This window comes from Anabrus simplex, chromosome 1 (genome assembly GCF_040414725.1).
Source record: "Anabrus simplex isolate iqAnaSimp1 chromosome 1, ASM4041472v1, whole genome shotgun sequence".
Taxonomy (NCBI): domain Eukaryota; kingdom Metazoa; phylum Arthropoda; class Insecta; order Orthoptera; family Tettigoniidae; genus Anabrus; species Anabrus simplex.
Genome location: NC_090265.1, coordinates 118,791,708 through 118,807,044, shown reverse-complemented (window position 1 = coordinate 118,807,044; position 15,337 = coordinate 118,791,708). Strand labels below are relative to the sequence as shown.

The 15,337-nt window shown below is 40.2% G+C and overlaps 1 protein-coding gene across 1 annotated transcript in view; it reads left to right on the top strand.

Moving 5' to 3' along the window:
- The window catches only part of LOC136862515 (uncharacterized), an 82,204-nt gene that overhangs the window by 31,914 nt on the left and 34,953 nt on the right, over positions 1–15,337 (top strand). The window contains exon 2 of the mRNA XM_067138887.2: positions 8,471–8,932. Within this exon, the coding sequence (XP_066994988.2) occupies positions 8,478–8,932 (455 nt within the window). The 5' untranslated portion in view covers positions 8,471–8,477. The remainder of the gene's footprint in view (positions 1–8,470; positions 8,933–15,337) is intronic.

Below are 15,337 nucleotides of genomic sequence, written 5' to 3'. Positions count from 1 at the left end.
TCACTCTATAGAGAATAACATCATCCGCAAAAAGCCTTACCTCCGATTCCACTCCTTTACTCATATCATTTATATATATGAGAAAACATAAAGGTCCGATAATACTGCCTTGAGGAATTCCCCTCTTAATTATTACAGGGTCAGATAACGCTTCACCTGCTCTAATTCTCTGAGATCTGTTTTCTCGAAATATAGCAACCCAGTCAGTCACTCTTTTGTCCCAATTGAACTCATTTTTGCCAGTAGTCTCCCATGATCCACCCTATCAAATGCTTTAGACAGGTCAATCGCGATACAGTCCATTTGACCTCCAGAATCCAAGATATCCGCTATATCTTGCTGGAATCCTACAAGTTGAGCTTCAGTGGAGTAACCTTTCCTAAAACCGAATTGCCTTCTATCGAACCAGTTATTAATTTCACAAACATGTCCAATATAACCAGAAAGAATGCCTTCCAAAAGCTTACATACAATGCATGTCAAACTTACTGGCCTGTAATTTTCAGCTTTATGTCTATCACCCTTTCCTTTATACACAGGGGCTACTATAGCAACTCTCCATTCATCTGGTATACCTCCTCCGACCAAACAATAGTCAAAAAAGTACTTCAGATATGGTACTATATCCCAACCCATTGTCTTTAGTATATCCGCAGAAATCTGATCAATTCCAGCCGCTTTTCTAGTTTTCAACTTTTGTATCTTATTGTAAATGTCATTGTTATCATATGTAAATTTTATTACTTCTTTGGCCTTAGTCTCCTCCTCTATCTCGACATTATCCTTGTAACCAACAATCTTTACATACTGCTGACTGAATACTTCTGCCTTTTGAAGATCCTCACATACACACTCCCCTGGTTCATTAATTATTCCTGGAATGCCCTTCTTGGAACCTGTTTCTGCCTTAAAATACCTATACATACCCTTCCATTTTTCACTAAAATTTGTATGACTGCCAATTATGCTTGCCATCATGTTATCCTTACCTGCCTTCTTTGCTAGATTCAATTTTCTAGTAAGTTCCTTCAATTTCTCCTTACTTCCACATCCATTTCTAACTCTATTTCTTTCCAGTCTGCACCTCCTTCCTAGTCTCTTTATTTCTCTATTATAATAAGGTGGGTCTTTACCATTCCTTACCACCCTTAAAGGTACAAACCTGTTTTCGCAATCCTCAACAATTTCTTTAAACCCATCCCAGAGTCTGTTTACAGTTTTATTTACCGTTTTCCACCGATCATATTTACTTTTTAGAAACTGCCTGATGCCTGCTTTATCAGCCATATGGTACTGCCTAACAGTCCTACTTTTAAGACCTTCCTATCACATTTATTTTTAACTACCACAAAAACAGCTTCATGATCGCTAATACCATCTATTACTTCAGTTTCCCTATAGAGCTCATCTGGTTTCATCAGCACGACATCCAGGATATTTTTCCCTCTGGTTGGTTCCATCACTTTCTGAATCAGCTGTCCTTCCCATATTAACTTATTTGCCATTTGTTGGTCATGCTTCCTGTCGTTCGCATTTCCTTCCCAATTTATATCTGGCAAATTCAGATCTCCCGCTACAATCACATTTCTTTCCATGTCGTTTCCCACATAGCTGACTATCCTATCAAATAATTCCGAATCCGCGTCAGTGCTACCCTTTCTCGATCTGTACACTCCAAATATATCAAGTTGCCTATTGTCTTTAGAAATGAGCCTTACACCTAGAATTTCATGTGTCTCATCTTTAACTTTTTCGTAGCTTACAAATTCTTCTTTCACCAGAATGAATGCTCCCCCTCCCACCATTCCTGTCCTATCTCTACGATACACACTTCAGTGCCGTGAGAAAATTTCTGCATCAATAATATCATTTCTCAGCCATGATTCAACTCCTATTACAATATCTGGTAAATATATATCTATTAAATTACTTAATTCTATTCCTTTCTTTACAATACTTCTACAGTTCAACACTAACAATTTTATGTCATCCCTACTTGATTTCCAGTTCCCTGTTCCCTTATCACCGCTCCCTAGATCATCCCGTTTCGCTGAATGTACCTCCCTATTACCCTTCCAAACAAATTTCCTAACTTATACGTACCACTGCGGTTTAAATGAAGGCCATCCGAGCGCAGATCCCTATCTCCTACCCACCCATTAGGATCTAGAAATTTCACTCCCAGTTTCCCACATACCCACTCCATAGTCTCATTTAAATCCCCAATCACCCTCCAGTCAGTATCCCTCCTACACAGTATTCCACTAATAACAATCTCCGCTTTCTTAAACTTCACCCGTGCTGCATTTACCAGATCCCACACATCTCCAACTATGTTGGTACTTATATCAGCTTGCCTTACGTTGTTGGTACCAACGTGAAATACTTCCACCTTCTCCTTCCCCTCCTCCCTCTCTTCTACTTTCCTCAACATCTGCCTCAACCTAATTCCTGGATAACATTCTACCCTGGTTCCTTTTCCTCCACACACTTTCTCCACGTGTCTAACGATGGAATCCCCCATGACCAGAGCCTCAACCCTACCCACCTCATTTGATCCCCTCCCCTCCTGGTCAGCCCTATCTTTCCTGATAGCTGCAGAAGCTACTTCCTCCTCCCTTTTCTCCTTCCCATGACCCTGTTCCACCTGTCTTTTCCTATCCTCTACTCTACATTTCCCTTTCCTACCTTTTCCCCTCCTCCTACTTCCACGCATCTCAGCAACAGTTCCCTGTCCCTCATCTTCCCTCTATTGTTCTACCTGGAGTGACTCGTACCGCTTTCGCACAGACACCTGTCCTGAATTCTGATCCTGAATAGAGCCCTTAGCCTGCAATCTCCTTCCCCTTAGAACATTAGACCACCTGTCTTCTACAACTCCTCCCTTTCCTTCCCCTCCCTCTTGTACACCTACTGTAACCTGAACCGGTACATTGTTTGAGGGAGTCCTATCTTCCTTCCTATCTTCTGTGAGAATCCTAATTATCTCCCTCAAACTTTCCAACTCCTCCCTCATACCCCTCAATGCCACACCACACCCACAAAAAGTACACTCGCGCTCCTTAGCCATTCTTTACGGGGAAATTAATTAAATTAAAAAATAAAATAACTCATTTTGAAAAAAAAAATGAACGGAGGGATATATTGTCTGGAATAGTACACGACAATAAGGTAATTAATATACGACTACACTACAATACTACTTAGTTGTGCTCTATTTTTTTTATCCTATAGCCCCTAACAGGATAAAAACTGCTGTTAATTACTGAATATCGAAAGTAATACACAAGAACTACACAATTCCAAACTGCAATTAAGCCTAATTACAACAACAGTATTTTAGTAAGAGTTTCTACGGATACCTCTACTACGCCAGTACTACACAAATATTTTACAATAATAAAATAAGCACACTAAATTCTAATGGGATATTACTCGTATACTACTGTACAGTACACTACAGTAATTTTTAAACTACTTTCAGACGTATCCTAATTACGATACCGGTACCGTACCGTATGTCACTACTAAGCACAACAGAAATGAAATTTGCAAGAACTACTGTACTCAAAGATTACCAACGAAGCTAAATGCTTAGACAAATTATTATTAGTACTGCGGTCTAATAGATACACACGAGAGATAACACACGAATATAGCAGGCAAGATACGGCACTATCTAAATGTACTGTATCTATACTACAATGTATCTACACTACACTACACTGCGTTTGGTTAAATGCTTAAGTATCAAAAGGATTGCCGTACACGAAGAAAAACGCGAATATAACTGGCAAGATACTATCTAATATATTATACCTTATCTTCACTACAATTCTACTGAAATGTGGTTATGTGATTATTACAGCTGGTGGATTACTATTATTTTCCCTACTCCACGGGACGGAGAAAAAAAAAGTGTCCTCAATTAGGCCTACTGAAAAATACGAGGTTGTCTACAATAATTTCTCAAATATTTCTGTCAAAGATACTACTACTCCAGGGACTTGAACTGCAATTACTGGGATTTGTGCTGAACAAAGCGAAGACGGGACAGGTTTTTCTCCAGGTACTCCTTTTTTCTGTCATTTTTAATTCCAGAAACACTCTTCAATATCATTTCATTTCATCTTGCAGACATTAATTATTGGCCCGGAGGAGTGCGACCGGCTCCTGCAGCTGGCACAATTTCTATCCTCGCCGCTAGATAGGGCTTCATTCATTCCATTCCTGATCCGGTGGAATGAGTGGAAACAGGTTATATATTTTCAATTGCATTAATCTCTTGCCGCCATTGGTATTGGACTTAACGTGTTTAACTCAAAACTTGAAATTGTTCCCATTTACTTCTTGATTCTCTCTTGAGTTGATAGAGCGAGTGGACTTTTCTCGGCATTGTGTTTATTTGCTATTCCTTTATCAAGTACGTACTATATTATACTGCATTATCTACGCTTCTGTCTGTAGGAGACTGTCATCATGAATGTACAAATTGTGGTGTATTAGTGAAATAATTCAAACTAAATAATTGAAATATCTCGATATCAATTTGAAAGACGCATGGACAATACCGTTTGGTACTGGAAAGTATTCTAGCTACCAAACCAAACCTCCTGGCGCTATAGCCCTAATGGATCTACAAAGCTAAGGCTACTTATCCGAAAACCAGTAGATAATGAGGTTATGCGTGGTCAGCGTGAGGAATTCCCTCCAACGTTATTCGTTTTCTAGACCATTAACTCACCATCACATTGCTCAATTGTTTTCATGTAGGCTGAATGGACCTCGAGTCAGCCCTCACGTCCAGATGAATTCGGGAATCGAACACGGGTTTTACGGGTGATAAGCAGAATTACTACCCCAAGAACTGGATGTCGGCTTCAGATTGTATATAGAGAATCAGTATAATAAGTCGAATGTAAATCGTGTCCTCATCCCGAGGTGGTGCAGCTCTTTTCAGGTACACCCCCAATGGAGGTGAGCTGTGTAAATCATTTTAACCACGTACCTGCCCTCTTCTAAACCTAAATCTAAATGTAGCCTTCGATATCCTTTAAGGGCAATGGCCTCCTGCTAATCAGGGCTTAGCTCGGATAAACTCGTTAGGTGAGCAGTCCTAATGAGTGAGAAATTATCATGTGGTGCACTTTTCTTGCCTGTTAGTGACACATCCATTTCTAACCTATACACCTTGTCTGTTTATATATATATATGTTCATATATCTAAGCAAATACAAAATTTTAATTTACATATATACACTAAAAGGAGTTCTTCAAGGGTCTTCCAATCATCTCTGTCGCTTGCTCTTCTTGTCCACTGTGCACCAGCCATTTTCTTGAACGAAACAGCCCATCGTATCCTCTGGCTTCCTACGTTTCTCTTGCCGATTCTAGGATCCCACAATGTTAGTCTGTGTGTCCACCTCTTGTGCTCAATTCTTGCTATGTGGCCTCCCCATTCCCACTTCAATGTGTCCACTATGTTGAGTGCGTCTCTTATACCGATCCTTCTGCGTATCTCCTCGTTCCTCATTCTGTCTTTCAGCGTGATGTTGAGGATTTTCCTTTCCATCCTGCGTTGGGCTATTTGCAGCATTTTTCTTTGCTTCGAAGTTAATGACCGGGTTTGGCATCCAAAAAGCATTACTGGTAGTACACACTTCTCCAGGACTGCGGTCTTCATACTTAGCTTTAGGGATTTGTCCCGTAAATGAATTTCAGGATCCAGAATTTTTCCACGCTTGACCAGTTGTTCTTTTAATTTCTTTCTCCATATTGTTGTGGAATGATATGTTCTGGCCCAGGTACGTGTAGTCCTGTACGTACTCCAATGGTTCACCATCTATGTGTATGGGCTCTGCTGTTGCATTGGTCAACAGCTTCGTTTTTCTTGGGTTCATGGATAGGCCAGTTTCCTTGCTGACTTTGTCTAGTTCCTTTAAGATCTGTTCCAAGTCCGATACTGATTTTGCTATCAACATGCAAATCGCAGGTGTGTCAGTCTTGGTCCATCTATGTTGATGCCGTATTTAGTTTCCCATTTCAGTTTCCTGAACTGGTTTTCTTTAATGCATGTGAAGAGTTTCGGTGATAATGGGTCTCCCTGTTTCACACCCCTCCCTAGCTCGAAGTTCCTACCCTCCATCTCTGTCCTTATTTTTGCCCGGCTGTTTTCGTAGATGTTTGCTAAAAGTCTGATATATCCTTTCTGAGTCCGGCTCCATGGCTATATGGTTAGCGTGCTGGCCTTTGGTCACAGGGGTCCCGGGTTCGATTCCCGGCAGGGTCGGGAATTTTAACCATCATTGGTTAATTTCGCTGGCACAGGGGCTGGGTGTATGTGTTGTCTTCATCATCATTTCATCCTCATCACGACGCGCAGGTCACCTACGGGTGTCAAATCAAAAGATCTGCATCTGGCGAGCCGAACATGTCCTCGGACACTCCCGGCACTAAAAGCCATACGCCATTTCATTTCATCCTTTCTGAATGTTTTGGTTCTCTAGAGCTTGTAGGATATATTTGTGTTCCACGCAGTCAAAGGCTTTGTTATAGTCTACAAACGCATTATACGCCTTGAGGTTGAATTCTTGCAGTTTTTCAAGGAGTTGCATTACTGTTTGTAGGTGGTCCACCGTGCTGAATCCTGATCTAAAACCTGCTTGTTCCATAGATTGCCCTCTTACCAACCTTAAACTACTGGCAGTACCAGGAATCAAATCCAGGCCCCCGAAGACGGTAGCTGATAGGGCTACGTTACGGAGAAAGACATAACTCGGATAGTTCCGGGGGCATTAATTATTGAAATTATGCAACTACTTTGAAGGCTATTTTCTTGGAACAGTTATTTGTCACTAACTATTGCCCCACTGTTGGAGGACAATTGTAATATTATTCATTAAAAAAAAAATTAAACATACTTACATACATACATACATACATACATACATACATTATCATTATAGACTGTTATGCCTTTCAGCGTTCAGTCTGCAAGCCTCTGACAATTTATTAAACGTCGCCACAATCCTCGATTTGCAACTAGTGTTGTGGCCTCATTTAGTTCTATACCTCTTATCTTTAAATCGTTAGAAACCGAGTATAACCATCGTCGTCTTGGCCTCCCTCTACTTCTCTTACCCTCCATAACAGAGTCCATTATTCTCCTAGGTAACCTATCCTCCTCCATTCGCCTCACATGACCCCACCACCGAAGCCGGTTTATGCGTACAGCTTCATCCATCGAGTTCATTCCTAAATTAGCCTTTATCTCCTCATTCCGAGTACCCTCCTGCCATTGTTCCCACCTGTTTGCACCAGCAATCATTCTCGCTACTTTCATGTCTGTTACTTCTAACTTATGAATAAGATATCCTGAGTCCACCCAGCTTTCGCTCCCGTAAAGCAAAGTTGGTCTGAAAACAGACCGATGTTAAGATGGTTTCGTCTGGGAGCTGACTTCCTTCTTACAGAATACTGCTGATCGCAACTGCGAGCTCACTGCATTTGCTTTACTACACCTTGATTCAATCTCTCTTACTATATTGCCATCCTGGGAGAACACACAACCTAAATACTTGAAATTATCGACCTGTTCTAGCTTTGTATCACCAATCTGACATTCGATTCTGTTGAATTTCTTACCTACTGACATCAATTTAGTCTTCGAGAGGCTAATTTTCATACCATACTCATTGCACCTATTTCCAAGTTCCAAGATATTAGACTGCAGGCTTTCGGCACAGTCTGCCATTAAGACCAAGTCGTCAGCATAGGCCAAACTGCTTACTACATTTCCACCTAACTGAATCCCTCCCTGCCATTTTATACCTTTCAGCAGATGATCCATGTAAACTACAAACAGCAAAGGTGAAAGATTACAGCCTTGTTTAACTCCTGTAAGTACCTTGAACCAAGAACTCATTCTACCATCAATTCTCACTGAAGCCCAATTGTCAACATAAATGCCTTTGATTGATTTTAATAATCTACCTTTAATTCCATAGTCCCCCAGTATGGCGAACATCTTTTCCGTCGGTACCCTGTCATATGCTTTCTCTAGATCTACGGAACATGAAATAATTAATTGCCTAACGTTTGGGTATTAATTGGAACATTAAAAAATACATTGAATATACGGCCTAATATTAATTTTCGTAACATGATTGAAATTAATTTTCACTTGGCGACTTCTAATGAAATACAATTCAAAATAAGTGAGTAAATAATAGTAATAATAATAATAATAATAATAATAATAATAATAATAATAATAATAATAATAATAATAATAATAATAATAATAATAATATGCTATAAAAATTCAGTGTTGGGATGTGATATGTACCATCACAAAACTCCTTTCGGAACTTAGGTCATTAATGTCCTCAGAAGCAATATGTATGTAGGCCTATGCACATATGTATGAATGTGAGTATTGTAACCGGTTGTGTGCTTTTGACTGTCGCAGGTACCTGATGTCCCTCGTACTGCTCTTACAAGCCTGTCTTCTGATGGTAGTGCATGGAAGTAGTGACGACTTCTTGTGTACCTCAGACGTCTGCGAAAACGTAAAATGCTCCACTCTACCAGTAGGCTGCAACAAGACCGCTGACGGTGTAGTTATCAGTGGAGTCTTTCTTCCAGACCCCAGTGTCTGTAATTGCTGCGACTACTGCGTGTCAACCTTGAAAGAGGGTGACAGATGCATTCACGCTACTTCGGGTGCGTTCACTGCCAGAGCGATCTGCGGAGACGGGCTCACGTGCTCTGAGGATAAGAAATGTGTGAAAATCAACAACACGAATTGCACCAGAGACCAGCAGAAGTATGACCAAGACAAGGAACAAAACAAACTGGGGATATCGCGGTGGAGACCTATCTGTGACGAGCATGGCGAATATGGCCCTGTGCATTGTATACCGGGCTCAATGTAAGTTACTAGCCAAATACTGTATTTTTCTATCACCGATTTCACCAGTAGACTGGGCTGTAATAATAATAATAATAATAATAATAATAATAATAATAATAATAATAATAACGTAATTCTTCTTCCAATGGCCTCTCCTAAGAGAAGTTGGCTTCCATCATGGAGGAAATATCAAATTTTATGCTTCCCGTCCGAGGGTTGCCGTACTCTACTGTCTGTGTCTAAACATTGTCGGAAATTCCACGTTTGCTTTGCATCATGTTAGTATTAATAATAATAATAATAATAATAATAATAATAATAATAATAATAATAATAATAATAATAATAATAATATTAATATTAATAATAATAATAATAATAATAATAATAATAATAACAATGTGATGATGATGATGACCGGGCGAGTAGGCCATGAGGTTAGAGGCGCGCGGCTGTGAGTTGCATCCGGGAGATAGTGGGTTCGAATCCCACTGTCGCAGTCCTGAAGATGGTTTTCCGTGTTTTCCCATTTTCACACCAGGCAAATGCTAGGGCTGTACTTAATTAAAACCACGACCGCTTCCTTCCAACTCTTAGGCCTTTCCTATCCAATCGTCGCCGTAAAACCTATCTGTGTTGGCGCTTGACGTAAAGCCATTAGCAAAAACAAATGACGATGATGCTAACAAACGTACAAAAATTTCAAAGCAAGCATGTAACTTATAACTAGGTCTTGCAAGTAGAGGAAAACTCCGTTTTCTTCTCGGGAGTCCGAAGAGAGGGCCAAACGTAATATATATATATTCATCCGGGTCACTGAAGAGTGTTTTGTCATTTTTTTGCCTTTTTAAGCATTGTTTGGCTTATTGGTCCTTTTTGTAGCCATTTTTATACCTTAATGGGTTTTTTTTCTGTTTCCAACTTCACCTTCTTTCACAATTCGAATCATCATTAATTCATATATCACCTCTTAAATATTTTTACTCTAGTAAAATTTGAACCATATCTGACAAAACAGAAAATAGGCTACATCAAAATGAAATAAAATTAAAACATGAAGTTAGTGCTTGAAAACACTGGGGTAAGTAAAATAAGTGAAGTACTTAAAGGAGAAAACATTGATGCGAGTGCTTTGAAGAGGAAAATCTTACTTGCTTCAAGTAGGAACTCTTAACATCGAGAGTAGTTTCTCGATGTATCCCAATGTGCAGTCTGAAAACCGACGATCCTCTATAGCTAATAACCTGGAGATGACGATTGTGAAATACTACGAAAGCCAACTGAGGTAAGGTTTTCGGATTCCAGTTTCTGTAACCCTAATGTGGTTAAGCCAAATATGTTTCTAGATAAACTAATTTCAATTTCTTTCTCCAGGATGTCCATTGCGGGTTCGCTGAATTCATTCTAGGCGGAAAAAAATATTTCATTCTAAATTTTGCAAGTACCTTTTAAACAAACACGGAATTCTTTTCTTCAAAATTATGCTAATCTAAAAATACATCATGTCTGAAAGAAGAAGTATTTCACTCATACATTTTGGCACTGTATATTGCATACCACCGGAAATTTGCATTTTTATACATTATATTCCCTCAGGAATGGAAGTAAAACTAAAATTATCAATGAATTCGGATCGCATTTTCTGCCAGGTTTTTCTTCATTTTTTTGGATATTGTAGGTCTTTTAATAGAGATAGTTTTAGGCAAAGTATAGGTCATCAACTTCCCTGCCCTAGTTATAACATAGAATGCACCGTTGGTTCTAGAGTTAGGTACGTAACTTAGTGCATCTTGATACAACTTTTAATTAATATAAGTACTTAAGTACAGCGTCATTCATTCTCACATTCACGCGTTCATTCAAACAACCTGGCTACGCCCTTAGGAGGAAATCCCGGCAAGATCTTTCAAAACTGGGTAACGTCGTACAGTTATCTCAACCGGAGAGAATTATGTAGCCTGGCATCAGATACGTGGAATGAACGGTAATACAACGACTCGCTACTGCTCTTTGGGAGCTCCGTCCCCAAACCCCAGTCGGTCTTCGTTAGAAGTGGGTGTTAACTAATGTCATTGCACTGTTGATATTGTACATTTTTCACACGTTTGTAAATAATTGTTCACATCTAATGCACAGCTATATTCTTCCAACTTGGCAGACCTATCGAAGTTGGTCCAATTGCATTTTATCGGATCTCCTTTGGTTATACCATAGAAAGATAGAGTTTGCTTTTTTAGACGTAGGGAAAATTGCTTACTTTTTTCACATGTTCTTAAGTTTTAACCCCCACATAATGTACGGCTAAATTTCGCAAACTTGGCAGGCGTATCACAATGAAATGACCTACAATTATGGTCCCGTTATACTTCGAAATATTTCGATCAGATATACCTCATGTTGAGGTAGAAATTTAGAACTTAGTGTAATTTCATTAAATTTCTCACATACTCATTTTGTTTTACCATACATTCGTCAAAGCTGGAATTATCAAATTCGCCACGCGTATGGCCGGTGAACCTGCCAAGATACCTGACATTTAAAGGCGTCGAACAATGACCTAATATGTGAGATTCTAAAGAAATTTGTTAAATCAAAATAATAATAATAATAATAATAATAATAATAATAATAATAATAATAATAATAATAATAATAATAATAATAATAATAATAACGTTAGTTGCTTTACGTCCCACTAACCACTTTTACGGTTTTCCGAGACGCCAAAGTGCCAGAAGTTAGTCATGCCAGTTTTACGTGTCAGTAAATCTCTCAACGCGAGGCTGACGTATTTTATCACTTCAAATACCACCGGACTGAGCCAGGATCAACCTACCAAGTTGAGGTTAGGGAGCCAGCGTCTCAACAGTCTGAGCCACTCAGCCCGGCAAATCAAAATAATAATAATATTATTTTATTTGCGTTCCACTAACTTTCTTTACGATTTTCGGGGACGCCTAGGTGTCGGAATTTAGTCCCGCAGGAGTTGTTTCACGTGCCCGTAAATCTACCGACACGAGGCTGACGTAGTATTTGAGCACTTTCAAGTACCACCGGACTGAGCCAGGATCTAATCTTCCATGCAGAAATCAAAATATGCAGCTCTATCTAAGGCAGAAGGGATTGTGGTACGACAACGAGTCTTAGGACCAAATCTGTACCGCTCTTACACTAGATTTTATAATTATTGTTGGACTCTTCAGTTTGACAAAACTGACCTTGAGTAAATAAATCTATAAACTACCCGAAAGAGAAAAATATGGTGACAGTATTACACCTGCAAAAGAAACAACACCTCGAAGTTATATATCTACAGGCCACTTGCTTGGGAAACCTTGATTTTTGCGGTACAAGGCCCTTATTGGGCTCCATTTTCGCTTTTATTAGCTCTGTTAATATTAAAGATAAGGAAAAATGCAGCTTATCAATTTAACCTTCTGTGTTTAATGACCAGATTCTGTAGCTGATATACTGCAGGCCACAGCTTGTCGTGCTGTACGATCAAAATCATCAAGTTTTTCAGGTAAACCCTAAGTAGACACTCACAAGGGAAGAGCGCGGCCCGGGGAATCACGGATCTTACGTAAATTTTGCACACATGTTAAATGAACCAAGAATAACACAACGGCCTAAACATTTACTTCGGAAATTAACTTGTGCGACCTAAAGAAAGCCTTAAATTTCGCATGTTTGAATTGCCGCGCTTGGCTACGCAGGACTGCGGTGCGTGTTGGGTTCACTCGTCGAGGTGTCGCACCGCTGGTCCTTTTTTCCATTATGTTACTAATTATGTAGCACGTCAGGAAAATAATTCAGTGTTATTAGGAGAAATAATGTAATTCCTGCATTGATTGTGGGTCAATAAAGGCAATAGAAAAAGATTGTTACAGTGAAAATAAAGGTTAATCATTATAACAATGGACGTTACACACGAAAACAAGTAACTCCTTATAGCTTCTGCAACAATGATGCTTGTGGTAAAAATGTTGAAAGCACAAACCGAACCTAAAGAAGAGAGGACAAGGGCTTACTATTACATGTTCCATATTTTCCTTCCAACGCGAAATTAACTTTGCCTATGTTGATTACCATCATGCAAACAACAACTTGTCCCATACAGTGGCTATAAGCGTATGTCAGCGTGGCCTCAAATCAGCTGTTGGACAGCGCGAGTTGCGGGTATGGTATGGAGTAGCGTGCTGCGTAACCGAGCGCATTTATCCAAGCAGACGAATTTTTAGGCTTTCTTTAGGTCGCACGAATTAATTTCCGAAAGAAGCATTTTGACCATTGTGTTATTCTTGGTTAATTTAACATATGTGCAAAATTTGCCTAAGATCGGCGATTACACAGTACGCGCCCTTTCGTTGTCAGGCACGATCTGCTATGTTTTCTGTCTCTCAGGACCATAATCATGGGAGGGGAGAGGGTAGCTTATTAGAACTGTACTGTACTGGAACTTCCTCGGGAGCGGATGGAAACACATTAAGGACAACATCTCTGGCCTTAGTCTATTCTGCAGCAGAATACTGCTCTGGTGTTTGGCTTAACAGTGCTCACACACAGCTAGTAGATTCACAACTTCGTCAAACCATGCGAATCATAACTGGTACACTTCGTGCTACACCGACCCAATGGTTACCGGTTCTCAGCAATATACTACCTCCACATATCAGGAGACAGAAGGCCCTTTTTCAGCTATGGACCAGAATGCTAAAGAATGAACGTCTACCTGTTCATGAGGATATCAGACAGAAATGCACACGCCTGAAGTCTCGCCAGCCTGCTTGGAAGACAGCCGTGAAGATAACATCTAGTGAATTCAACCCCACCTCTAAATGGTTAACAGAGTGGTCTTTATCCCCAGCTCGGGCAATAGTGGATATTAATAACCCATCCACAAAGCTGGCAGGCTTTGATCTGCCACGTTGCACCTGGAGTAGACTAAACCGCATGAGATGTGGAGTAGGTAGAACAGCATCTACTTTACACACCTGGGGCTGGTCAGTTTCTCCATACTGTGATTGTGGGGAGGTTCGACAAACAATGAAACATGTAGTGCAGGAATGTCCACTCCGTGCTTTCACTGGCACCATGGAAGACCTCAACACAGCAACACCCGAAGCAGTGAAGTGGGTGGCGGGTTTGGACATTCACATTTAGTGACATGTACATCACTCGCACTCAGTGTGTATATATGAACTGTCAGAGTTGATAGGTGGATAGCGATGTAAATATATTGTGTTTTCTTCTTGTACTTTCAAACTTTGTAAATTGCTTTCTTTGACTGTATAGATATGATAATTTGTATTTACTTTGTACTCATCTTTCACTGGTTGTGTAAATAGTTTATGGGTTGTCATTATTCATCATACGCCAAATAAATAAATAACTGTACACTGAGTCAGTACATACAATATGTCTGGTCCAAACTGTGTTCCACTCGGACCAAATATCCCCGGGCAGCACAAACCCAGATACCTGCTACCCGCGAAACATTTAATGACACTTCGTTTTACCGGGGTGAGGAGTAAGGAGGGAGCTACAACGGTTCCGGTAATACTGTCAGCTGAATGGAAATGAAATATGAATTGAATCGATAGTATGATCGATTGATATGAAGATTTCTAAACTGTCGTTTCCGTGTAGGAGTCCTAGGTTGTTCCTGTGATGTACTTTGATTTTCCTCACCCATGTACAAGCTTAACCTACATTTTGACTTTGCTGTGTAAATAACAACAGTATTTAAAGTGTTGCAATTATACCGCCAGATGTCTCACGGCGATGCATAATCGATTCATATTTTTTGTGTCAGATGTTGCCAGTACGAATCTCGAAAATACCCGAGGTCTACCGATTCAGCACTAGGGAGAGGAAGTATCACTAAACGTTTCGCGGATAGTACATGTAGATATATAAAATTGTACAACATTCTGAAGCACAAACAACCTCCAATAAGATGAACATTCCCATATGAACCGATTGTTATCAACTACTATTCAGTCTAATAGTGAACGCACTCAGAAAGAGATAAGAGCATTGTTTTTCCTCTTGAAATGTCTTCCTTTCTTAATCTGCTTACCCTCCAGGGTTGGCTTTTCCCTCGGACTAAGCGAGGGATCCCACCTCTACCGCCTCAAGAGCAGTGTCCTGGAGGATACTGGGTCGGGGATACAACTGGGGTACCTCGCCCAGGCGGCCTCACCTGCTATGCTGAACAGGGGCCTTGTCGGAGGATGGGAAGATTGGAAGGGATAGTCAAGGAAGAGGGAAGGAAGCGGCCGTGGCCTTAAGTTAGGTACAATCCCGGCATTTACCTGGAGGAGAAGTGGAAAACCACTTCGAGGATGGCTGAGGAGGGAATCGAACCCCCCCTCTACTAAGTTGCCCTCCCGAGGCTGAATGGACCCAGTTCCAGCCCTC